This window comes from Sceloporus occidentalis, unplaced genomic scaffold (assembly GCF_023333645.1).
Source record: "Sceloporus occidentalis isolate IW3139 unplaced genomic scaffold, rSceOcc1.0.p SCAF_1, whole genome shotgun sequence".
Lineage (NCBI taxonomy): Eukaryota > Metazoa > Chordata > Lepidosauria > Squamata > Phrynosomatidae > Sceloporus > Sceloporus occidentalis.
The window spans coordinates 258371646-258399005 of record NW_028316981.1 but is presented as its reverse complement, the minus strand read 5'-3'; the positions used below and the strand labels follow the sequence as shown (position 1 = coordinate 258399005).

Below are 27360 nucleotides of genomic sequence, written 5' to 3'. Positions count from 1 at the left end.
CCTCTATGAGGAAAAGTTATATACAAAATTTGGGCTGTTTAGCTTAGAACAGCTGGAACCCTGGTGTGTATAAAATTAAACATGATGTAGATAGGGCTTATTTAACCTTTATACAGAAAATACTGTATGCAGAACAGTTTTAGACTCAGAGGCAAAAGGAGCAAAGATCAGAGGTAGGAGCATTAACAATTTAAGATATACTGATGACACACTACTACTAGCAGAAACCAACAAAGACCAAGAGGAATTACTGAAGAGGGTCAAGGAGGAATGTGCAAAAATAGCTTGATGATAAACATCAAGAAAACAAAAATAATGACCACAGAATATCTACAAGAATTCATCCTAGATAATGAGAAAAGTAAAATAAATGAGTTAAATGAGGTCCCATACTTTGGATCAAACATTAATCAAGATTGCAATCAAGAAATTAGAAGAAGAAATTAGATTTGGGAAGGACAGCTCTGAAGGAACTAGATAAAATCCAAAAGAGCAATGATATAATGCTGAACACTAAAGTGAGGATTGGCCAAGCCATCGTATTTCCCATTGCCATGTATGGCTGTGAAAGCTTGACAGTGAAGAAAGCAGATAGGAAGAAAATAAACTCATTTGAGATATGGTGCCAGAGAGGAGTGCTGAGAATTCTGTGGACTGCCAAGAAAACAAACAAACAGAACAGGCCAAGCCTGAACTGGAAGCCAGGATAACTAATCTGAGCCTATTGTACTTCATGAGAAGACAAGAATCATTAGAAAAAACAATAATGCTATGAAGGGTAGTAGGCAGCAGAAAGAGGGAGATGACATGCCAGATAGGTGAACTCAATCAAAGAGGTTGCAGGTCTGAGCCTGCAGGACCTGAGCAGAGCAGTTGAGAACAGGGTGGGTCTTGGAGAAGTCTCACTACAGGATCGTCATGAGTCGAGGTTGACTCAAGAGCAGTTACAAGATGGGAAGAAGTTTTCCCCTTTCCCTGACGGATCGGGGCCTGAGCTGCCGCAGCAGCAGCAGCCCCGGAGGCCCTGATTTGCCGCTTTTCCAGGCCTCGGGGATGCGGCAAAATGCCGCTTCCCCGCGGCCTGGAAAGGGGTGTCCTTGGGGCTTCATGCCCCAAGGACACCCCAACAGCGGTGGGGAGACAGAGAAAGGGGCTGCACAGCCCCTTAGTATTGCTGGCACAGTTGTGTAAAGGCTGCGCCAGCGATACACGGTGCAAAAGAAGCTCCGTTTTGGAGCTCCTTTGGGTGCCACTGAAAGGGCGCTACAAGCGCCCTTCAGCGGCGCCAGGACGTAACGGCCATGTAGTGCCATTTGGCTGTGATGTGGCCGGTACGTCAAAATGGCGGCGCCCATGTGTACAGGGCGCCACCATTTTGATGCCCCCGTCACATGCTAGGGATGAGGCTGGTATGGACGCTGCGTCCTCGGCCATCCCCTAGCATGTGACGGGGCGCACTATTTGCCGGTATGTACAGCGCCATAGTAACTGAACCTGGGGTTATCCACTTAAGCTGAATAATGGGAGACACATAAAGCACATCTTTATATTCATTTCCCACAAATATGCAGATGGCTGACAACTCTGATAGCCTCAAAAAGAGAATAACTGACATTCACGTGGGACAGGGACAGACTGCCTATGTTTAATCATACTGTTTTACATACCGATCAACCTGAATCACTTTTCATTTCATACGAAGTGACAACAGAAATAAAAATGCTGAGCCTGGACAATGTATTATATATGGCAATTTAAAATCTAGAATTATGCATGTAAAATGTGCATTTGATGTGAGGCATTTCATTCTCTACCATTATTATTTCAGTAGTCATTTCAGCATAGCTCACTGGTAAGAAACATTATTTCCTGAAATGCACATGTTTTTTAGCCAAAATGTTACATAAACTGTATCCCTAAATTTTTGTCCAACTGTTGGGTTTGCAAGCTCTTAATCTTGTGAGGAGAAATACTTCACAGGTAGTAGCCAAGCAATCCTTCTGCAGCAGCAGGGAAATGAAGGTAAAATCTGGATTCATTTGCTTGCACCTATATGGTCTTTTGCTCAAGCCATTTCTTTACATGTATTTTCAATGGTTATTTTATTTTATTTTATTTTTATTTAGGGATGGCTGTTATCTTTGAGGTATTTTTGAAGATGCCTGCAAATGAATCCAGGTATTATTTTAAATCAAACATCAAGAAGCTTTTTTTTTTAAGTCAATACTTCTTTCTATACCAGCCATTCCACGGGTCAGCTCACCTAACTGGGTATCTGCAGAGATACCCTGCATGCATCATCACTTTCCCTATTGTGTCTAAAAAATGATTTCACAGAGACTTACTTTGAACCAGAGAGTGTGGAAAAACTATCACTACTGCCTACTGGCTTTCTCTACTACTGAAGGCTTGAAAAATTGCTTTCACGGTTTCTTTACAACACAGTAAAATTTGAGACTCCACCCCCAAAAGCAATGATCTGTATCTTCTTTGCAAGCTGCAATTTATTCACAGACCTCGTGAACATGCAGAGTTTCTTTGTTTCCCATTATCTGTTTAGACAACCAGTGAAACAAGCTGCTTTGAACTTCACAGATTTTCTTTTAGTGTGTCAACTGTCCTTTCATTTTCATCCAATAATAAGACTACATTTCTTCACGTTTATCATTGTTTTCTTGTAACAATAATTTCCCTTTACAACCGACTTTCTTGAGGTCTACTTTTTTCTAAGTGTGCAATGAAAAGATTGTGTAAATTTCTACACAAAAGCTAGAATCCTGAAATCTACATATGCAGTACAGGCTGCCTCCCATTTTGCCAAGCTGTGCTGTGCTTGTTGTGCAATGGCTGTCCTACCTCATCAGGCAATCTATATCAATAGGAGACTTTCCTGTTTTCACTAAGATGCATTGAAAAGGTGTCTAGGCGTATAGATTATGCAGGAAAAGGACAACCTGAAATGTATATGAGAGTCTGAAGTAGGTTCCAGGTGCATCTAACACAGGAATAGGAAACCTGTGTTCCTTGGCCTCTTTTCAAAAGAATTCACAAGAAATAATTTTTAGACACCAGGAAGGAAAGATTTATTCCCCCCCACCCCATCTGACAAAGAATAAAGAAACAATGAGAGGAAGACTTGGGAGTCAGGCACAGAAAGAACAGCAGGGTAGCACAGAAAAGAAAAATAAGGAGCAGGAGAGAGAGCGAGACAGAGAAGTGGAAAGCACAAGAAAGAGAAAGGGAGAAAAGGGCGGTGCCACCCAGTTTGGGTTGTACCCATGCCCATCATTGTCTTTGGCCTCTATCAGATTTCTTCAAAGGAATGTGGTCTTTGTCAGAAAAAAATATTTTCCTGTAAACGGCAGGAGCCCTTGGCTTATGCAAAAATTGCCTGACAACACTGGAGCACAACCCAACAACTTGCCTGGAACATTGGGAGCTTATCAGAGGAGAAGTAGATCTATAAGCACTTCTTTGAAACTTGCTGTCCTAAGCACAGAGCAGTATGCTCATTAATAAGTGTAGGTCTTTATACTAAAGTATCTTATTTTTAAAAATGTGAGAAAAAGGGATAGTTTAAAACAGTGGTTCCCAACCTGTGGGTCAGGACCCCTTTGGGGGTCAAACGACCCTTTCACAGGGGTCGCCTAAGACCATCGGAAAACACATATTTGCATGTAGCAATGAAAATAATTGTATGGTTGGGGGTCGCCACAACATGAGGAACTGTATTAAAGGGTTGCGCCATTAGAAAGGTTGTGAACCACTGGTTTAAAAGATGATTATGCAATCAGTGATTCAAAAAACAAACTCTTGTTGATATTGGTGAAAATATCAAAAATTGTTTACTTCTGCAGCAGAATGGCTATTAAGGGTAATAACACCATATAGTTAATTAAGTCACTGTTTGAAGGAACTTAAAAGTTGTTGAAAAACATACTATACAGGTTTGTGGCAAATATAAATTACATTAATCATTTATCAGTTTTTCACTTTTACAAAAATGTATAAAACAAGTTATAGGTGAGACTAAGTATGCTTCAATCTTTTAAAATTATGACAGGTATCATTGTTCTCTTTACATTGTTGAGTTTTTTCAAACCCCTATCTTGTACAGCCACTGAATTGTGGGCTTACCCATCCCATCTATTCTAGAGAGTTCTCCAAGTCAGACATCTATGAGAGAAGAGGCTTCAGAAGGTAGTGGGGATTGTTAAAAATTCATCCTCTGTTATTTCACTGATGGAAATCTTCCACCAGCAGAAGGGAAAATAGATGAATTCTGGGCCATTCCTACAGCCTTCAATATCTGCATCATTAAGTAAATAAATAAGCCTACTGAATAAATGATATGTTTGATGTATATGTCTGTAGATAAATGGCTATTATGAAACAATAATACATCTATGTATTAAAACGAACTCTAAAATCTGAGTTCAAAAGGACTCCAAATAAGGTAAGAACTAGCCAGGAAGCCGAAACATTGTTGAGAACAGACTGTGCACATCAGATTTGAAAAATACAATATTTAATCCTTATTTCATCTTCATGTAAGATGAGCAAATTAATATTGTACTGTTTCATGAAACAACAAAAGGACAGTTGTAAAGATGATACCATGAAAATGGCAACACTAATGGAGTAATCAAAAATCTACAAGGATCTGGCAGGCTGAAAAATCCAGATAAATAAAAGGACTTGACACAATCATTACTTATATCCAGCATCTGTGAAACAGGTTATTGTAGTCTGAGTTTTATTAACTTTCAAACCAGAAAAAATGGCTCAGTTTGACCGTATAAAAAGTATCAGGCTCCTTGAATACCTTTCTTTCTCAGCAAATAAATGATCAGAAGGTATTGGTGTAAGTACACTTTGAAGGGGCAGCAGGTTTGTGGTAGCCAGCTACTACACAACTGCCTAGAAAGAAACCCAGATTGACTGCTCTGCTCTTCTCTGATAAATGTGATTATTACAGAGAGTTTTACCCCACCTCTCCTTGAGAGTTCAATGTGGCTAAAAAACAAATCAAAATCAATAGAAACATTTCAGCTTGGATCCATGGACCACTTTCCCTGAGCAAGTTCCACTTTGTTTTCTCTTGCCAGAAGAAATGAGAGGGAACTGATTGTCGACCTCTCTTCACTCTCCAGCCTCTGGCACTTATTCCCTCCCCTCCAATTCTAGAGAGCCTCCTGAACAGGTTTTTTTTTTTTTTTTTGGGAGGGGGGAAGGGAGAAGTGAAGAGGATTGCAAATAGAGGAGATAATTATGAAAATCCCTTCCCCTCTATTCTTCTTATGAACCAAATATTTGTATATGGAAAGGAGTCCTTCTATCCACAGAAGGCATATTATGGAAATATTTTCTAGTGAAAATAAAAGTTGTAAAAAAGTTTTTTAAGGAAAGGACAAAAATCTCATTCACAATACCACTGTAGCAGAAGTATAATAAGAGCGATGAGAAATCACAAGAAATTCACAACACTTAATAAAACTGCAGCAGGAAAGACATCAGTGTTAACAGATCATTAGCACAGCAGATTAAAATGCCTCATCTCAGCACACATCTACTCAAATATGAAACTGACTTCAGCAAAATTTCCTCTGCTGAAATGGATAAAGGGTTGCAGTCTGTTTATTTTTATATATGCTGAACAGTATACACTTTTAATATATTTCATCCCTCTTCCAAAATCTATTTATTTCAGAACTCATGCTAGGGACAGGTCATATTTGTTTCCACAACTTTAAAATTTCAGGAAATTTGCATCTCTAAGCATACCTGGAGTGGTGGAGGAGGATTAGGCCAAGAAAGAACATGACAAGGTTACTCTGGAGACCTTATGACTGAAGGCAGCTTGAACTGAAGCCTATCTAAGCAATTCGTACACTTTTTTCACTACAGCATATTAACTTTCCATTTACTTCTCAAATGGTCAGATATTTATTGGTAACTAGAACAAAAAAAGCCATCCAGGAAATGTCCATTTTTTACAGAGACATATTTTCAAAAGAAATCCATATTCTTAGGTTTTATAGTTTTCAGCCATTCTTTTCCCTCAGACATTGCTCAATTTTATTTTTTTTATTACTGGAATTTGCACAGAGCTTCTGCCTCGGTTATTATCTTCCGCTTTGTGTTCTAGGGCCCAAGTGGTTACATATTTATAGAAGCATTTCATTTGAGCTTTTGGCATTTTATAATTAGATGTGACGTGTTTCAGTATGTACAGTTAATAAATAAGCAAGAATGGGGCACTGGATGAAAGAGAATTACAAATAAAGTAGGCCATTAACTTAGCTGGGTCAGAAAGATGTCTGACATTTCAAAAACTAGCATCATTCCACTTGACTTACAGAAGAACTATAATTCATACATTTAAATTACTTTGGAAACCATGTTGTAAAGACACTAACTTAAGCTCCATGCCTTCAGGTTAACAAGATGAAATGTCAGTTCCCTGGCAATGCTTAGACCTGAAAGATAGGATTTCTGGATCACAAAATCTAACTAATCTCAGGGCCACATCATACATTGCAAGGACCAGCAAAAATGCACACATACAAAGGCACAATGTCATATACTGTAATGAGTACAGAGGAAGGTTTCTTTTGTAAGCTGTTTATAAATTAAAGACTAAATGAACAGGGCCTGTTTTTATCAATCTCAAATTTGGTGGTCAGCCTGGAACAGAATCTGAAATTGGAGACTAACTTCAGTGAAAAACAGGATACAAATAAAAGTTTCTGAAAAGGATTTATTTATTTATTTAATATTTTCACAGAGAGCCACAATTGCTATACATCCCAAGAGCCCAAGGAACATTACTTTAGCTTTAAGAAGATTAAATGTTAATTAGCATTTAAGCTGTTTTGTTTACTTGTTTGTTTTCAATATTTGGTTCCCTACAGTTTCCTGTCCAGGAAGCAAAACAAACTCTTCAAGGAGAGTTATTATAAAATTTGTTTTAGAGGAATTTAAGTGAAGACAATGGATGTTTTTGAACTTGGAGGCATACTTAATCATGATAAATGAGACTTCTGCAATGTGAGTGACCACCTCTGGCATGGTGGAGTGTAAATCATAGTTGGAGAGCAGTCTGTTGACTGTACACAGTGATAAGATAGCTTTAAACAGCTTTTTCTAACCTGCTATACTGCAATAAACCCGCTTGGTGGGTAAGAAGGTGATGACAATAGTTGTACTGAATCAATTCACAACCCCATTCCCCATTATATGTTTAACTTATTGGCTTCCTCCAACAGAAAATACCTCATTATATACTTCAGTACAAAGGATTTGCAAATTTATAATATTGAGGAGTATGCTACTACTGTAATTTACTTCACTGCATGGAACTTTATGATGCACAGTGGCATTCCAAACCAAATTTCAAAGGAAATTGCCTGGAATTTTCATGACATCAGTAGTATTTTGAAAAGTTATTTAAAGAGAACAGATTTCAGATAGTTACAAAGGACACTGTCAGATTGTAGAAAATGTTTTTGTTTTTTTTGCATGAGTGATTAAGAATATTGTCAACAAAATTTGAATATAACTTTGCTTCTTAAAGGATGATTTATATAATTTACAACTTTATTTAGATTATCAGTCTTCTACTGTCACTTCTTCACACTATATTTTATTCCTTTACCCTCCAAGGGGCTCATCTCTACCAAGAGCAGTCAAGGCATTTGCATATACAACCAAGCTAGGAGAAATCTCAAAAAAATCATCATCAATATTATTTCATTATGGCTTTTAAAAATATTACATACCATAGTCTGTAATCTTACAGGACACCAAATAAAGTTCTTTCAAGTTCTGTCCTTCTTTAGCAATGACCTCCACGCACCTGGAATACATACAAATCTGCATTTAAAATTGTTTATTCTGTACTAATGAAAGCTTATGGCCTACTCAGTCTCTAGAATGTCAATGACTGAGCAATGACATTAAAATTTCAATGTATTCTTGATTTAACCAAAGCAATTTCAAAATACATTACATCCTTTATTTTCAATTTGAATGAGTTCACTAATTTTGAAAGAATTGCAATTTATTTTGTTTTTTAAAGTTTCTTCTAAACATACAAGTCCTCACCAAAACAAAAAGAACAAGACTTCAGTAATTTTGACAGGAGCCATTGATGGAAAAGGTACTTTAATGAAGTAAAGAACTTCCATTAATGGATCACATCTCCATGTATTCTTCTTTCTGAGATATTACACAAATCATTCAAACAGACAATAATAAGTTGAATACTAACACAACACATGACTCAATTAGATTAAAATATCATAAAGAAATGTAAGGTAAATATTATGATACTATTAAATTGCAGTTTAAAATTTTACTAAGGCATTGATTCATTTCTGTATGTCCAAATATGAAGTAACAGAACCATAAATAAATGAGACATCAGCAAACATCACAGTGTAATATACTATCTAGCATTTCATCACAAATATGAAGCAACAAACATACATGAATTAAAATGGGAATTTAGAATGGAAACTATATTGGTTATGTTGGTTTCTCACACAGAATTGCATTTTTTTTGTTTTGTAGTTTCTCCTAAACATAAGAGCCTTCACCAAGGCAAGAAATAAATACAAATATTAAGATTTTACTCATTACACTTCATTGTAAACTTTTAAAAAAGCAATTTCAGCATTAGCTTTTGCTACAATAAGCATTATGACTTTATTTCTAAGGAATTCAGTTTCCAGTGTAAGAGGTGCAATACATAACATTAATCATTTACTGAACCAACTTGACAAAAGAGTTATCATTCATTTATCATGAAAGCCATGTAATTGAGGTTGAATAAAATTCTATAAACCTCAACTGGCATATGTAGAAAAACAGAAATTACAACTTTCTAAGCCACAAACAAAATATTTATTTATTATTTTTATTTCTTTACTGTATTTCTACCCCCCTCTTCAGCCACAAAGGCTCTCAGAGCAGCTTAGAAATAGTTAATTAGATACTTCCCTGCCCTCAAGCTTATACAGTGAGCCCTTCCATTACATGGGTGATCCATTCCTGACCCACCATGTAAGGCAAAAACTGCATATGCTCAAGCCCCACTGGAAACAATGGGGCACATGCATGCAATGCAGCATACAAGTTTATTTTTTACAAGGTGCAGCTTCAGCGTAAACCTAAAACCGTGTATGACTTGGACGCACTGTAATCTAAAAAGACATGACACAAAAGGAGAAGGGAATGGCAGTGGGGAAGGAGAATATATCCAACTGTTCTTCTCTCCTTCTGAGGCCTGGACCATGGTAGATGGACTAGAGGGAAGGTTCGTCTTATTTAATGCTAAGCCTTTCACTCCCTCTCAGGCTAGATGATGTCAGATGGCATGGAGGAAAAGTCTTCTTCTTTAGGCTAGGCCTAATGGAGCTGGGTCTGTCTTTTCACTCCCTCCGAGGCTGGATATATCAGATATATTCAATGAAAACCCAACCATCAATACTATTTCAAGTTCTTCACAGCACAACTGTACCAGTTTTCAGGTACTAATTGTCATTTATGTCATTCTACGAAATACAATACAGTATATACTAAGAAACCAATTATACAATGCAAGGCATGACAAACCATCTCAAAGGCACAGTACTGAATGCCACTATGTATGGTCACAGGGAATCGCATACTAATAAAGTGAAGTGTGGAGAGATTACCACACATACATATTCTTCCTCTTCCAAAATGGGTTTGTAAACATTGAAAATTACTTTTTCTTTCTATGTACATTTATAACCTTTAACAATAAGTTAAAGATTTTGCTTTTTTAACGTTTCAAATGTAGTAAGCATAAAATTTTAAACATTAAATAAGTAATTTAAAGGTTAGAAGAGATCGATTATGCATTACAATTTCTGCATTTTCCCTAGCAACTGCCTTTCTGTGTTGAATCAGGATAAAGGTTAATTAATTAAAATGTGGAAAGTACAAGCTATCAAATGGATTCGAAAGGACCTTGAATTATGGAAAATAATTGTCTGTTCTACATGCATACATACTTTTTACTTTTTTGGTCTACTTTGCAAAAGCTTGGAACATGGCATTAGTGACAACTGAAATGAACTAATGAGGAAATATGACTACATAGCTTGCAAGAAAAGTGGTCCTTGGAGACCTTGTTACTGTTTGTGATGCACTTTAGCTAATAGGAACTGCCACATACTGGTTTAGGACATTTCACTTTAAAGAACACAGTTTCAATCACCTTAGAGGTATGAAAGGAAATGACACCATTAGAGACAGAGCTTGACAAGCCCAAGAATGAGTATCACAATGCATAGGCCAGATCACTGTTGTATTTGAATAATATAAATATTTTTCTAAGAAAAAAACATCTCTGTCATCAGTTAAAATGTAAACCACACAGTATAAAATTGACTGGTGAAAAGATCTAGCTATAAAGATGGTGCAACATATGAGCCAGGAAATGTACACTTAAAAATAATATATATCTTGCTTATTCATATGGACAAGTCTGTGGAATCTTTGATCGTCCAAATGTTTTAGACTACAACTCCCACAATCATACTATGAGGAAAGCTGGCTAAAGTTTCTGAGAACTGAAGTCCAGAATATCTGGAGGGCCAACAGTTTTCCACGTCTGACATAGGATGACTGCAACTTAAATATCCAAACTGAGAGCAACTGTTAAGCAGATGTAGGGATTGTAACCTTAGGGAGAAAGCACAAAGATACAATTTCATCCAGATCATGAAAACATTATCCATATTCAGCACTCTTCAAATTCCATCAAATATAATGGCAAAGAAGAAAACATGCTTAGAACATTATAATTTAAATGGATTAATCAAGAGATGTTGTCTTCCCTCTGAATTACCTCTGGTTTTGTATGTGACAAAATTATATTGCTTCAAAATTGACCTGTCAAGCTATTAATATGAAATGTGGCACCTCTACTCTGTTTGATGAGTTGCACAACATTTCATACACATCCAGTGAAGATTGCAAGGGTTACAGCAAGTTAAAAAGTACTGAAAATTAATGCATCTACCCCTTTCCTTCAGAAAGGCATACCATATATTTCTGTCAAATTGGTGAAAACTACTTTGCCAAGGAAGAAACTCTACCATTGGTGTGATGAACACATGAGCAACAAGTGTAAAAAGTTACTGAAGTTTTCAAGTATCAATAAATGCTATAACAGCAACTATTTGAAAAGGTAGGTAGTATATGTTTAGCTTTCATCTGACACTAGAACCCTGCCAGTCTTCTAATTTTCAAAGAGGGATGTGTGTTTTTAGTGATGATCACTACTAATTAATAAATGGGTAATAGGTTTTGCCCCATGTCTGTTAAGACTGGATAGCAATTTCAGAAACAGGAGCCCATTAAGAGAGGATACTGCAAGATACTTTGTTCAGATGTTTAGCCTCAGGCTAGTTTTAAGGTATAAATATGACTAGAAAAACCTAGCCTCCTCACACTCAGTCTGGCACACAATCACACACACCCCAGCTGTGTTTTGTGACTTTTGCCCTCAGACTCCTGTCTGAGCCACTCTCTTTGCACTTGGCACACAGTCTACCCCAGTTTGTGTTTCATGACTGTTGCCCTCAGACTTCCCAGTTTGACCCATTCCTGCTTTCCATGGATCACTTTTCATGACAGGTTGATATCACCTGCCAGAATCCTATTCTTAATCTCCACTATTCCCTTTCACTTTGCCATTACTGTTAGCTCTGTATGCTGGATGTTAGAGTGATTTATTCTCATTTGTGTGTGTTCCTTCATATTTCTCCCAAATAAAGGTTCTCTTAGTTCATGCATGTCTGGAATCTCTTATCAGCTTATACCAGTATAAAAAGGTGATTTCAGTCCTAGAAGTTACCCATCTTCCTGCGAGCCAAGATAACATTCCCCAACATATTAAAGATAGACTGCTGCTAGTAGTGGAGGCTCTCTAAACCTTCCACTTTTGTGGTTAACAGATGGTCCAAGTAACATCCTTGTATTGCACTGTGATATAAATTCAGATTTTAGGGACATTAGGGTTTCTTGAAATAGATGTTTAATGCTTATGAATATTGCCACCTTTATTTCCTGATGACAAGACAAAGGTTTTGGCCTGAACTGAACTGCACCACTGAATCGGTTCCTGAATGAAAAATCGACACTTATGTAAATGCCATCGATTTAATGGAGCTACTCTAGTTGGGATTAGTAATTGGATTTAGTCTTAATTGATCCATTATCTAGAGTTAAGTACTTAAAAAAAATTATCCATGATTTTGTATGCTGTGCCAAACACTGAAAGCTTTTTCATGGATACACAAAAATCTCTGCAAAAACCTGGCTGTGAAATTTAAATAGGTATCCATGAAATGAAATGACCCATGTGGCCATGATGTTTCTACATCTCTCTCCCTCTCCCTCTCTCTCTGTGTTCATGTAACCAGAGATTATACAGATCATTGCACTAGTCATTCTTGTTTACCACAATCAGTTGAATTTTCCCTTCTATTGCTACTACTACAACCACTATTACTACTCAACAGAAACTATATCTAAAAGTTGAGAGAGAGATTATTTGACTTGGCTCAGGGAATGCAATGTGGTACATATCTATATTGTTCACTTCAGTGTTAATGCCCCCCCTAGAGCATAAAGCCAATTAACAACGCAAAATAGGGATGCAGACATTTAGGAATGTATTTCCGCAACACACAGCATTTTCCCAGGCTGCACATCAGCATCACACATACAGTTTCTTTTGAATATCCTTGGAATGGTTTGGGTATGAATGTTGTCTCATTTTATGGCACAGCATTTACAACGCTGAGATCAACCAAGATGATGAATCACATTCAGAAATAATTAGAAAGTAAATGCTGACTTTCCAATATTGCTATTTGTGCTGCTATATTGTGTTTAATACTGTCAAGTTCAGAAGGAGCTGCAGAGTTGTTGATTGAGTACACTTAGTGAAATGGCTCTCTCGATACCCCACTTTTATATGAGTACCTTTGGAACAAGCATGATAGATATTGTGTAGAAAGGTGCTAAAGCCATGATTAATTAGAAAACCTGGAGGGTAATCAATATACCTTTTCCATGGGCTGAACTATACTTGTTGAGGATTTACAGCAACTCTTCCACTAGCTGGATTAGGATTATGTATATTTAGATTAAAGGCATTAGTAAACTTTAGGATTGTGTATATATAGATTAAAGACATTAGTAAACTTTTGTTTGAATTACAAGCTACTGGTGTTGTTTTTGGAGTCAGTCTCAGTTCTTAGGGAAGAATAGTTAGACAAAAGCACATTTCTCCTACACTGCTAATTTAAAGGTAAGCCCTAACAGGCTTCACTTTGATATTTTATATTTTTGTTTCTTTATCAAAGGCTGAAGCCTTAGGGAACTTAAATTACCTTACAAGAATTAACGGTTGAAACAATAGCATACAATATGAAATAATGTCGTGATAAAGTCCAATACCTGTATTATGAGGATAGGGCATGAATCTGCTACATTGACTATCTATGGGGATTACTGGTAAACCTTTCACTTTAATTACACAGCACAAACATGTATTTAGAGAAATTTCTTTTTAGTAGGAAACATAAAATTTGAAATACTGTGCACCTGCCTCAACCATGGGCTTGCTATCTGCAGATCTGAGCATCTGTGGATGGCACCATCCCATTCACCCCAGCAATGGTACAAGCACAGTGTGCCATCATTAAAAGCAACGGGAGCTGAGGTCCCACAGTTTTTTTTTTTTTTTTGGGGGGGGGGGTGGAACGGAACCTCCATGGATATGAAGGGCTGACTGTGATAATGGTTTCTTAACAAGTGTAAAAAGTAGTGCAAGCACTAAGTCATCTTCGACACATGACCTAAAGAGACAGAAAAACTTGAAAATTTCAATTTTCTTATCTGTATATTCTTTGAAACGTCAGGGCTTGACCATGGCCTCCCGTTAATATATATGGGGGACCTTCAAAACATTGTGTAAAGCTCATTAACAATCAAAGCCAAAGAGAGGTAGCTCTTTATGGGGCAAATATCTTATTACAATCATCAAGAAGTTTAGTAAACAGCAACATTTAATTATGTATTTCCTTTTTATGTATTGATTATGAATTTTCAAAAGTTGATCCAAGTAAACTGAACAGACTGGCTATAATTTATTTTTGTCAAAACATTCACACAATTCTTACAAAGCCATTCACTCACCTCAATCCAAATTCTGAAAATACTTGTCATAGCAGAGCCATGGTTCAACACACACTTCTCATACACTTTGTACAGGATGATACTTTACAACATAGGTTTGAAAACAATGTATTGGAAATGCTCTCAGGTATTATACATTGACCACAAAATTGTTTAAAGGGATATAAAGACTTTGTACTTCACAATGCAAATTGTCAGTGTCCAGACAGCGGGAGGTTATTGAAGTCAATAATATGGAACTCTTTAAAGAGAAATGTGTTTCTGAGAGCGAAAGGAGATGGTAAACACACTAGTTTTCATGTTGATCTTCACTGAAAAAATCTTGGAAATTCATTGTTTGTGTCAGTTACTGCAAGCAGAAAATTTATCTTTTATATTGCTTATAAAGTTGCTTTTTTCCTATGTTATCAGTAAAAACATTGACCTTCCTCTGAGAAGGTTAAACTTCCTGTTTTATTTGAAATACCAGAATGCCTTTTCTCAGAAGAAATGCTACATGTTCATGCCGCAAGCAAAGAAGAAGAATACACTATCATCCTAGCCTTCATTAGTCAGAGGATTTTGGCAACAGCAATGCTGCTTGAATACTATCCCTGCATGAAAAACTGTTTTCAAACGTAACCTTGCCAGGAGCTATGTTCTATCTTGGCAAAAGGAAGCAAACTTTACTTCTCTACCTATTGGCTCAGTCTGCATGAAAAACAGGTGTTGTGGTAGGGAATGGGGTTTGAAGAGACAACAAAATGAAATTATGTTGCTGTTGTTTTTTTAAATGGGGAAAAATTAGATAAAAAATAGATAACACTGCAGGGCCCAAGTGTTTGTGCAAAATATAAATCATGAAAATGGTTAAGGGATTAAATGCTCTTTTGCAAAAAGTGACCATGGAGATTATAATCATTAATTAAAATCATGTAAATAATGTTCTGAAATAACTCTCTCTTTTTATCTCACAGTTTTCAAAAAGCCTAATGGTAAAAAGGTTTAGTCTCAGAAGAGCTGCTCTAATTAAAACTAAAAATCTAGTATGATTAATCAGTGTGAGAAAGCTTGCAATCCCATTCACTTAACAAAGGCAAAGTCTGAACACTGAAGTCATGTATGAAGCCCACTGAAGCCACGTATTTTTCAAATTATGACTGAAAGATAATTTATATTTTCCATAGGCTTTCTCTACCAAATATGTACTAGTAATCTAAAGCATTAGTGCTATTCTTCCTGAATAATATCAGATAAGCTTTCATTAAAAAAAACACAACTGTCCTTAATTTTATGAATTTTATATGTATCAGTCTAACCAAGTGCTTGTTATATATTATTCAGAATTCCACACTTCACAATTCTGAAGAACGTTCAAATCTATGATCTTAAAATAGTCTACCTTCTTTTCATTTAGCTCACTATATCCTAAATGTTTTACATAGGACCCTCACATAAATTTCCTCATAGGTTCAGGACCCACTTGCAAACTAGTTCCATCTTTTGACTGATACTTTCCCAATACAATACAAACATAAGAAATGTGTATCAGCAGTTAGCATTGAACTTGCATACATTTTTAGTTGTAATATACTACATATAGCCAGTATCTATCTGAATAGAACTTTAATCATGACACATGGGGGAGTGGGATGAAAGAAACTATGTCTATTAAGTGTAAGTAATGATATGCTGTCATAATGCCAACTCTAAAGAGATTCTGCCACATCTGTATAAAACAGTAAGTTACATGGACCAAGAGTATGAATTGGTATAGGCTGCTTCCTGTGTGCTAAGAGTTAACTTGTCACCATAAAACTTTAAATTAGAAAAGAAAATAACTTTTGTTTTAGTTTCAAGATTAACAAACTCATCTTCAAATATCTCAAAATCCTCAAACCACCACCTTACACTGATATAGTCTCTTAAATTAACCAACAAAAATATTAAGTCAATAGCTTTTAAATGTTTTTACATTTAACCTTAACATCCAAGCACACAAATATGGCAAGTTCCATCAACAATTTCTAAAATAGTATGTAGCTTTATTGATTTATTAAACATTTCATATTATTAATTAATTTATATGATAGTTAATTTTATTCTGAGGTGAATTTAGGAAAAAAGCCATTTCATTGTTGCAGATAACTGAACAACAGAGCCACCAGGAGTTTAAAAAACTGTGCAAGGTGTTATTTCTTAGATCAAAATATACATTTTAATTTGTATCCAAGCACATTAATAAATTCTATTAATCCATTGCCTATCATATTCAGTTGTTTGTCTGTAAGCAAATATCAAGGGACTATGCATTTTTCAAATCAATATACAAGGTAAGTGCAGCCAAACTTGAAAGTAAAGCAAATTAGTAAAGAATTTAAGATACTGCACTATCTAAGAGCTATGATCTTCCATAAACTGGAAACAATCAAGTCAAAATTTACATCTGTGAAACAAAACTAACAATGTATCATGATTTTCTTACAGTCATTATTTTATACAAATTAAGTGCTCTGAGACCAAGCTAAATCACTGGGGTGAAACACTGATACACAAACAACTTATGAAATCCCATAGGTTTTTAATATGCAAAATTAATTACATGATTATTTATATATCTTGCATATAACAGTTGGAAATACTTTTAGTATCTTGCAAATTACAGCTACAAGAATTTGGAAATATGTTCATAGAAGGTATGCATAAATGTTTCTATTATGGAACAACTCACTTTTTCTGCAGTTACAGGCTTTCTTATAAAAATGTAACTACAACAGATCACATTGAAGTACTAATGATGTCTGATGCAACTCTACTCTTGTACACAAAAAGAACACAAATTTCCATAATAATTTGCACTAAAAAATCTTATTCTTACACATTCTCAGTGAGTCAGCCTTGGAATATGAAGAATCCATCAAGTCATTCTTCATCAAATTTTCCAAACACAGGAAAGGAGCCATCATAATCCAATGTATAATTGTCAGGTGGAGATAGAGCAACATGCACAGAATCCTCTTGACACAATGGTAGCGCTAAAGGAGGCTTGTTCTAATCTGCAACTATAATTCTAACTGAAATGTACATTTGTTTTTGGCCCCCTTCACGAGACACACCACCTGCTTCATAATCTGAAGGTAAAGCCTGGACCGGAGAACCTCTGGGATTGGGATGACTTTGTCAATTTTGTCATTATTGAGAAACTGTGATGAGAAATGGGAAAATAGACATCCTAAAATTGAGAGCATAAACAGTCCATGATATAAAAATTAAGCAGTATAAAACCTAGAACTGTATTAGCTCTTGGTCAGGGGTCGGCAACCTCCGGCCCGCGGGCCAGATGCGGCCCGCGAAGGCCTGGCTACCGGCCCCCGGCTGCTCTTGGGCTCTTCGCTCTTTGGGCGAAAAAATGGTGGCGCCCATAGCGGCCTCTGGGGCTATGGGCGCCACCATTTTTTCACCCAAAATGGCGGTGAAGTCTCGCGTGACCTCGGGGGAGGTCGCGCGAGACTTCGCAGCCATTTTGCCGCCCAAAATGGTGGCGCCCAGAGTGGCCGTGGTGGCAGCAGCGGCGGGCCTCTAGGAGGCCCGTTGCCGTCTCTGGGACCCTCCAGGTGGGCTCCCAGGGCGGCAGGGGGCCTCTGCGGGGCCCGCTGCCGTCCCTGGGGCCCTGCAGGAGGGCACCCAGGGCGGCAGGGGGCCTCTGCGGGGCCCGCTGCCGTCCCTGGGGCCCTCCAGGTGGGCTCCCAGGGTGGTAGGGGGCCTCTGCGGGGCCCGCTGCCGTCTCTGGGGCCCTCCAGGTGGGCTCCCAGGGTGGCAGGGGGCCTCTGCGGGGCCCGCTGCCGTCTCTGGGGCCCTCCAGGTGGGCTCCCAGGGCGGCAGGGGACCTCTGCGGGGCCCGCTGCTGTCCCTGGGACCCTCCAGGTGGTCTCCCAGGGCAGCAGGGGGCCTCTGCGGGGCCCGCTGCCGTCCCTGGGGCCCTGCAGGAGGGCTCCCAGGGCGGCAGGGGGCCTCTGGGAGGCCCGCTGCCGTCTCTGGGACCCTCCAGGCGGGCTCCCAGGGCAGCAGGGGGCCTCTGCGGGGCCCGCTGCCGTCCCTGGGGCCCTGCAGGAGGGCTCCCAGGGCGGCAGGGGGCCTCTGCGGGGCCCGCTGCCATCTCTGGGGCCCTGCAGGAGGGCTCCCAGGGCAGCAGGGGGCCTCTGGGAGGCCCGCTGCCGTCCCTGGGGCCCTCCAGGTGGGCTCCCAGGGCGGCAGGGGGCCTCTGCGGGGCCTGCTGCCGTCCCTGGGGCCCTCCAGGTGGGCTCCCAGGGCGGCAGGGGGCCTCTGCGGGGCCCGCTGCCGTCCCTGGGGCCCTGCAGGAGGGCTCCCAGGGCGGCAGGGGGCCTCTGGGAGGCCCGCTGCCGTCTCTGGGACCCTCTAGGCGGGCTCCCAGGGCGGCAGGGGGCCTCTGCGGGGCCCGCTGCCGTCTCTGGGGCCCTGCAGGAGGGCTCCCAGGGCAGCAGGGGGCCTCTGGGAGGCCCGCTGCCGTCCCTGGGGCCCTGCAGATGGGCTCCCAGGGCGGCAAGAGGCCTCTGCGGGGCCCACTGCCATCTCTGGGGCCCTGCAGGAGGGCTCCCAGGGCGGCAGGGGGCCTCTGGGAGGCCCGCTGCCGTCTCTGGGGCCCTCCAGGGGGTCCTCCAGCGCTGGCAGGCCCCCCCAGCTTTTTTGCCGGTCTCTGATGGGGCCTGGGGCCCCGTCAGGGGCCAGCAAAAATGGGGAGGCCTGGCCCCCGGAGGGTGGAAGCTCCGCCCCTGGCATGCGGCCCCACCCCTGGAGGGTGGAAGCTCCACCCCAGCACACAGCCCCGCCCCGGAGGGTGGAAGCTCCACCCCCGGCACGTGGCCCCGCCCCGGAGGGTGGAAGCTCCACCCCTGGCATGTGGCCCCGCCCCGGAGGGTCGAAGCTCCACCCCTCGGCTTCGGCCCCCCAGTCGCCTGAGGGACAGCAACCCGGCCCCCGGCTCAAAAAGGTTGCCTACCCCTGCTCTTGGTAAACAGTACCATAACATTCAAGATTTTCCTCATATGCTCTGATATATCCTTGATAAGAGTGAAATTGTACGGCCTCATACTGGATGCATAAAAAGTGGACTTTCTAGCCCTTTCCCTCCAACATAATAGCCTGGTCTAGGCACAATCCTAAAATATGACTGGGGTATATGTAGTTTATTCTCCTGCCCTAACTCTTGTTTCAGCATGGATGTGAGATCAAAACTTTTACAGTACTTTGATTTTAAATTAATTATAATTGGTAATGTCCAAACCTGGACCTGTGGTTAAGCTGTTAAAATACAGAAGTCAGTTTCCTGCTGGGACTTCATTACCACCACCACCACCACCCCCCACAATGCAAAACGTGGAGTTGGCCAGAAGTCCATTTCTCAGGATGGGAAAGGTTATAAAAGTTACAATGGCATGCGCGCCTCTGGTGCACCTACTGCACTGCGCGTCATGCATGAGCCCCATTATTTTCAATGGGCTCGAGCATATGTGCTATTTGCCTTATGTGGAGGGGTCTGGAATGGATCCCCCACATAAGGCAAGGGCGCACTGTAATAGTTTTGTTGCAAGGAGTCCCAGCATCCTATGTAAAAGGTGAGCAGCAATTTGTCCCCCCCCCCCTCCCCGATAGGATAGGATGTGGTCTGAGAGATCCAATGTCCAGATTATAAAGATGCGAAAATAGGCTGACAGAGGCCATGTGTTGTCTGTGGGCCACACTTTTTCCAACCTATTTATGTAAACCACAGGTTGATATAGAGGTTACTTGTATAAATCATGGGAGAGAGATTATCAGTTTTTGAAAGATTCTGACTCATACATTCAACATTTCTTGAGAAATTTATTTAAGATTCAAAGGATAACATAGGGCTAATAGCAATTTCTATCTACGCAAAACAGAGATTATACCAGTTTTGTGCAGATATAATTCTGCTTGGTCACCTAACTAAGGTTAATATTGGCAGCGACGTTATATCTATCTTTTCCCCATCCTACAAGTATGAGACTTTTTCCTGAAAACAAAGAAACAAAAACAAAACTTTTGAAATTGTTGTCATGGTCCTCTAGTTCAAGGTGAAGGAATAGTGAAAGAAAAGCTGGTAAACTTTCTAAAGATGGTTGATTTCCTTTCACTGCCTTCAGCTTCTGATTCCTCCTTCCCTCTGACATAATGGATGTAGATAGATAACAAATTAAGTGTTAAGCCAAAATAAGCATATTAAGCAGGATATACACCAGCGTGGTGTAATGGTTTAAGTACTGTATTATGGCTCTGGAGACCACAATTCAAATCCCTGCTCAACCATGGAAACCTAATGAGTGGCTTTCGGTAAGTCACACTCTCTCAGCTTGAGAGAAAGGCATGAGAAAACCCCTCTGAACAAATCTTGTCAAGAAAATTCTGTGAGTGGGTTGCCTTAATGTTGCCGTAAGTAAGAAATGACATGAAAGCACACAACAACAAATTAACCTGTATTTCAATATAGAAAACTATATTTTTAAGATAGTATTTTTATGTATTGGAAAATTTTCAAGGTAGTAATTCTGATTTTTTTTTCTTCTGAAGCAAAAGGAAGCACCAAGGAAGCATTATATTTAAAAAAAAATGGATACTATTATAAAAATTTCAAAGCCATGTGGCTGACTCCAACTAGTTATAAACTGGTTTGTAACTTTCCAGGCATAATCATATCTATTAGAAGAATTTGTTCTTAGGCCTTTTTATGTGAACAGAGGAATGTCACCAAATAAAAAGGAAAGAGTCTATGTCATCGTTACATCAAATGCTTGTTTCAGGGCATATTTAAAGGCGGAGGCATTCAAGGACCCCTTTAGAACTTTGCTTGAAATGTTTAATTATGAATGGATGCCACAGCAAACAGACAAAGAAATTCAATGTGTGTACACAGACTTAATGTTAACTGGCCAAGATTTTATTTCCAAAATGACACAGAGGCTACTCACTGAACAATGCTTGTGTTTAGTTCATCATACTGAGACAGTACTTGTGCCAACTCACTTAAGCTTTTAGCTGTTACACTATTCATCACAACAGATATCAATATTCTTCAGTTTCCACTAAGGTTGAGACAGAGCTCATTCAGCATAAGCTGAATGTTAGGCTCAATCAAAGGAGTTCAAGGAAAACATGAAAAAGTGTTTTGTATGTACACTTTAGCCTCTGGCAGGGTGTGCTAACATAGTACTGTTTCCAACTAACTCCACTCATTTAAAGCACAGTATTTTCCAGCTAAATTGAGTTACCTCTCTTCTTAAAATTTGTTATTGTTAATTACTAGTGGAAGGAAGCATTCAGAAAAGTTGGGTTCAAGGTCTGTGTTTATTTAAACCAAATATTTTTTCTACATTAATCTAAATTATTGACAAAGAAAAGGTTTTCCCCCTTTCTCCCTAAGATGTAGAAAAACAACAACAACAACACAAAATGAAATGTATGGAAAATTTCTTGTACAGATAACATATTAATAGGGAATTGAGAACATCGGTTAGAGGAATTGCAAAAGAAAACAAGAAAAGAAAATACATATTTACCTTTCCTTGAAAGCAAATACTGAATCTTTATAGAAAATATTCAGTAATATGGATCGAATGTATAGTTATGTTTATAAATTAAAGAGTATAATATCTTCAAATCATTAGAATTACTGGATTATTGTCAACGAAAAGTATTACTTCTTATTTTAAAAAGGGGCTTTAGTTCTTACTGCCCGTTTCAGAAAGGATCAACATGTATTTTCTTCTGACACTTTTGCTTCAGCAGCTTCTTCCCACAAGCAATAAACAACTTTTGCAATCTTATCTGAGACTGTGGTGTGTAGAAATGGATGAAACAAAAATTATGTGTTCATGATCAAGGACCGTAGCAATAACAATGGCCCTCTACAGACGGGCCTAAAGTGCACCCCCGTCACATGCTAGGGGTTGGCCAATGGTGCACCGCCCATACATGCCTCACCCCTAGCACGTGACAGGGGCGTCAAAATGGCAGCACCTTGTATTCATGGGTGCCACCATTTTAACGTGATGGATGCTTAGCGTCTGCATGTCCCGGTGCGTTTGCATGTCCATTGGCGCACTGCAGCATCACAAATGCACCGCAAGAAGAACCCACTTTTTAAGGGTTCTTTTTGCTCCGAGGTCTGGAGGCTGCAGCTTCCCTGCAAAGCAAACCAGGGCGGCAGGAGACCGTCCTTTTTGGGTGGTCTGTATCCCGCCTATGTTATTCAAAAAGAAATGAAGTACATTAGAATATTCATTCGAGATGTAGTGCTGAGGACAGCCAAAAAGACAAACTATTGGGTCCTAGAACAAATGAAGCCTGAATTCTCCCTAGATGTCAAGATGACTAAATTGTGGTTGTTGTACCTTGGCCATATCATGAGAAAGCACAACTCATTAGAAAAGATGATGCTGGGGAAGGTAGAGGGCATTAGAAAGAGACAAAGACCACATGCCAGATGGTCAGACTCAATCAAGTAGACCATGGGCCTGAGTTTACAGGACCAGAGCAGAGTGGTAGAGGATAGGAGGGTTTGGAGATGTCCCATTCACTGGGTTACCTTGAGTTGAAGTTGACTCAAAGGTAGCTAAAAACAAACAACAAACATCAGAAGATCATGATAAATAATTTGTGAAATGCCTTAAAGTATCCAGTGATTCTGGCACGTTACAGACCGCCTAAAAGCGGTAGTCTGCCGGCGCTGCTGGTTGCTCCGTGAGGGAGCCGTAGCAGCCAAACCGCGCGGAGCAAAAAAGAAGCCCCAAAATAGTGCTTCTTCCCATGGTGCGGTTATGATGTTGCGAGGCGCCAATGGCGCACTCGCGACGTCATAAGCGCCGCGTGACATGCGGACGCTATGCATCCGACACGTAATAATGGCGGCGCCTGTGTGTATAGGGCGCCGCCATTATTACGCCCCTGTCACGTGCTAGGGGTGAGGCCGGTGTGGACGCTAGGTCCCCGGCCAACCCCTAGGACATGATGGGGGCGCCTCAAGAGCCCGTCTGTAATGGGCCAATGTTACTATTATGATAATATGTCCTATCAATTTCAGTTTTTCTAAATTAGAATAGTTTTAATGCTTTACTTGAATGTAAACTCGCAATTACAAGTACCATAAACAGAGAAGCAAAACCCAGTAAAGAGTTTTACATCCACCCAAATCATCAGGCACCCAACTACCTACATCATTTCAAAATAAGATACAAACTCTTATTTTCCTCCCCAAATCTCTTAAAATAATATATCACAATAACAAAGTACATGTTAATTCCTAGAGATTATGTCTAATATTTATAAGTAAATATTAACCATCCATTAAGAAGCCAAGCCTTTCCTCCAGTCCATCTGCCTTGGTCCAGGCCTCTGAGGTGGAGAAAAACTGCTGGACCTTATCCCCTTCGCCACAACCATTCCTTCTCCTTTTGTGTCGTGTCTTTTTAGATTGTAAGCCTGAGGGCAGGAAACCGTCTAACTAAAAGTGTGTATGTACAGCGCTGTGTAAATTTACAGCACTTTATAAATAAAGGTTAATAATAATAATAATCTTCTGTTACCCATTACTTAATGTACTGTGTAAATGGCTAAAACTGAGGATGAGGGACTGAGACAAAGTTCAGTCACAGAGCACATGGTTTACAAGCATATATTCCCAAGTTCAATTTCTTTCACCTTCAATTACAAAAACAAAAGAGCTAATGTACATCTATGTTAAAAAAAAGTGGGAACAATCTGTGACTCACAGAAAACATCATGGACATACATTCCAGGGGGCACACTTTAATTTCTTGACACTGTAGAGTCAGCCCTGCATATCCACAGATTCCTTATTCATTTATTCCACCATCAAGGTTTAGAATTTGTTTATATAAAATATATAAATTCCAAAAAACAAACATAGATTTTGCTATTTCATATAAGGGACATCATTTTACTATACCACTGTATATAATGAGACTTGAACATCCATAAATTTTGGTATCCATGAGGGGTCCTGGAACCAAACCACAGCAGATACCAAGGGACCACTGTAATTAACATTGATAACATAACTTAAATATTAGTTGAAGCACACATGATATATGTTGCAATAAAGTAATACTTTGGTCATCTGATACTTTGTCTTGCACATTAAACTCTTAGATTCAATATAAAATGATTTTTGATGAAAAAAATTAAAATCATATCTTTATTTTTCAACTTTATGGTATCAACAAATTCAGTGAATTCAAATCCACTACTTTGGCGTGTGCAGGTGAATTTACTTTACAGGAAACAGAAATTGGGCTAGCTCTGGCAGCTGTGTGCTTGACAATAAGTACAGTAAGCACCTGTATTCTTGAAGCTGCTTATAAAGTATACTGTAACTGTTGACAGAGATCTGGACAGCACTCTACTCAATGGAAGTTGTAGATTTTCATTAAAAAAATATCAGCTCTTATTACCTGACTGAATCATTATTGAAGACAAAAATGAGAAAGAAAAACAGGAAACTAGGCGACATTATTATCTTCTTTCCATGTAAAATATTTAACACTAAATAGGTTGTGTTTATTTAAAGGCCTGTAAACATCAAAATATTCAGCGAGGCACAAGACAAGAACTGAAATCATTTTAAATTCAATAAAAATAAATAAACATATAAATACACCACAAAGCAGAGGCAAAGAGAGGAGCTAAACAAAATTGTAGATTTCCAAACCACAAATATCAAGAGTTCAAATAAAAACCCTTCAACACCACCTTCTGGGTCTGCCTTCTAGATACAAAGAGACCCACCAGAAACAAGACAAACCATCATCCAACTCAAAAGTTTCCTTAGAAGGATACTAGGATCTATGACATGGATAAGCATTCTAGTGCAAATAAGATGCTTTTGAAATCACTTGCTATTACCGTGACCATAGGTCATATTTGTTGGTGCTCATGTAAGCAATAGTGCAAAACACCTGGAAGGTATAAAGCTGCCTTCCCCTGGTCTTTATGAGAGACATAATAGCTTTGAGAAAATCAGCAATGTTGTATTCACATTTTTCTAAAGTAACCCTACAGACCACTACAGATTTTCTATCAAAGCCAAGTTTGAAACCTAACTGCAATGGATCAAGAAAAGCTGTTTCATCGAAGCTTGGAGTTGGCAAGCAGATTACAAAGGAAGATGGTAGACTATTAGCCACTGCTCATTTGTTATCCACAGCTTCCAAATCCCAGGTAGAATTATTTATGAGTGATCACTGCAACCCCCTTCAAGTTATCTAGGAAAGCATCTCTCCACCTCAAAGAGGCATTAGTACTTCTCACTCAGCCAGAAACTCCCTTCCTGCTAAATGAAATATGTCAAGGTTGGTAAATGTCAAGCATACAGATGGTCAAGAACAATGGGTTCAGGTACTTACTCATACTGCCAGGTCTTAATAACAGAAAGCCATCCAACAATATTGGGCTAAATTATTTCTTGGACATATCCCTTATTTGATCTGCATTAAATGTAGCATCTACCTTGTTGCAAATGCCAGTTATTTTATATTCAGACAAACATGTCATAATTCAATGTGAAAGTATGCAATTGCTATTGATTCTTCAACCCTAAGAACTCATGGGGAAGTGTCAGGGTGACCACAACCTCTCTGGGAAAGGAATTCCAGAGCCTAAGAACATCCACTGACAAGACCCTCTCCTGTATGCCCACGAGATGCATCTGTATGGTGATGAAACAGAGATGAGGACTTCTTCAGCAGATCTAAAAACACAGGCAGGTTTGTAAGGGACTACTGTATATACTCATGTATAAGTCCAAAAATTTTAGTCAAAAAGTTGACCCCAAAAACCTGTGTCAACATATCCACAGGTTAATATAAGTACTATACTTTAATACTTATTTTTAAAAGTAACCATACCCTGATGAAAGACCATAATCTGTCTTGGAGGCACTGACCCCCCTCTATTATCTCATCTATACAGCCTTTAGTATGAGCACAAACAGTTAATGTTTGCTGGAATTTTTTTATGTTCTTTCACATTTTTTTCCTTTGCACCATCCTTTACATCCTTTGATACATGTCCCTAAATTTTACCCTCAACTTATCCATGGGTCTTATCAAAATTCCTAATTTTGGTCCCAAACCTGCCCTTGACGTATACATGAAGTCGACTTATAGTTGAGTAGATGCGGTATGTTGTTGTTGTTGTGGTGGTGTGCCTTCAAGTCATTTCCGATTTATGGCAGCCATAAGGCAAACCTTTCATGGGGTTTTCTTGTAAAGCTTCTTCAGAGAGGGTTTGCCATTGCCATCCTCTGAGGCTGAAAGAATGTGACTTGCCCAAGGTTACCCAGTGGGTTTCCATGGCCAAGCCAGGATTCAAACCCTGTTCTCCAGAATACTAGTCCAATGCTCAAACCACTACACCATACTGGCCCATATAAGGGATTACATGGCCCTTCAAATAACCTGGACCTGAAATATATAGGAATTTATACGTCAAAACTAGCACTTTAATTTGTGTACAGAGAAAAATCAGCAATCAGCAGGAGCTGTTGTAACAAAGGAGTTCTGTGTTCCCTGTAGTCAGATCCAGTTAGCAGTCTGGCTCCAGCCCTCTGAACCAGCTGAAGTTTCTGAATACTCTTCAAAGGCAGCCCCACATAAAGGCATGTGCCACCATGGCCAGATCTCACATCTCAAGGAATGGGTGCAGATGGCGCACAAGCCTTAGTATTTAGGTAGAAATGAAACTTGGAGAAAGAAGGGGGATTTTTCAGAAACCACCTTTCCCCAGACCCCCAAGTCAGTGCTGGTGCTGAATTAAGAAACAGGAAAAATACAGTTGAGAAAGAGTGATTCCATGTTGCTTGCCCACCCAAGTTTCAGCAACACAATAACAATTAAATCATGAATGAATTAGGTTTCCCTCCCCCCCCCCCCTCATTTCTGACTGACTCAGAAAGCAAATGCTGCAACAAAATATTCAAAGGTGTTTTGCAAGGTAAGTAGGGACTGTGTTGTGAAATGTTACAGAAAGAAAAGATGATCCTATTTTGGAAGGAATAAGCATACATCATCAAGTGGTGGTCAAATC

General features: G+C 39.4%; 1 protein-coding gene across 3 annotated transcripts in view; it reads right to left on the bottom strand.

The window, feature by feature from the left end:
- The window catches only part of FBXL17 (F-box and leucine rich repeat protein 17), a 219878-nt gene that overhangs the window by 71347 nt on the left and 121171 nt on the right, over window positions 1-27360 (bottom strand). For all 3 annotated transcript variants that reach the window (XR_016277441.1, XM_089492483.1, XM_089492475.1), the window contains one exon: window positions 7782-7858. Coding sequence is in view for 2 of the 3 variants with exons in the window: in XM_089492483.1 (XP_089348609.1) it covers window positions 7782-7858 (77 nt within the window). In the remaining variant the exon portion in view is untranslated. The remainder of the gene's footprint in view (window positions 1-7781; window positions 7859-27360) is intronic.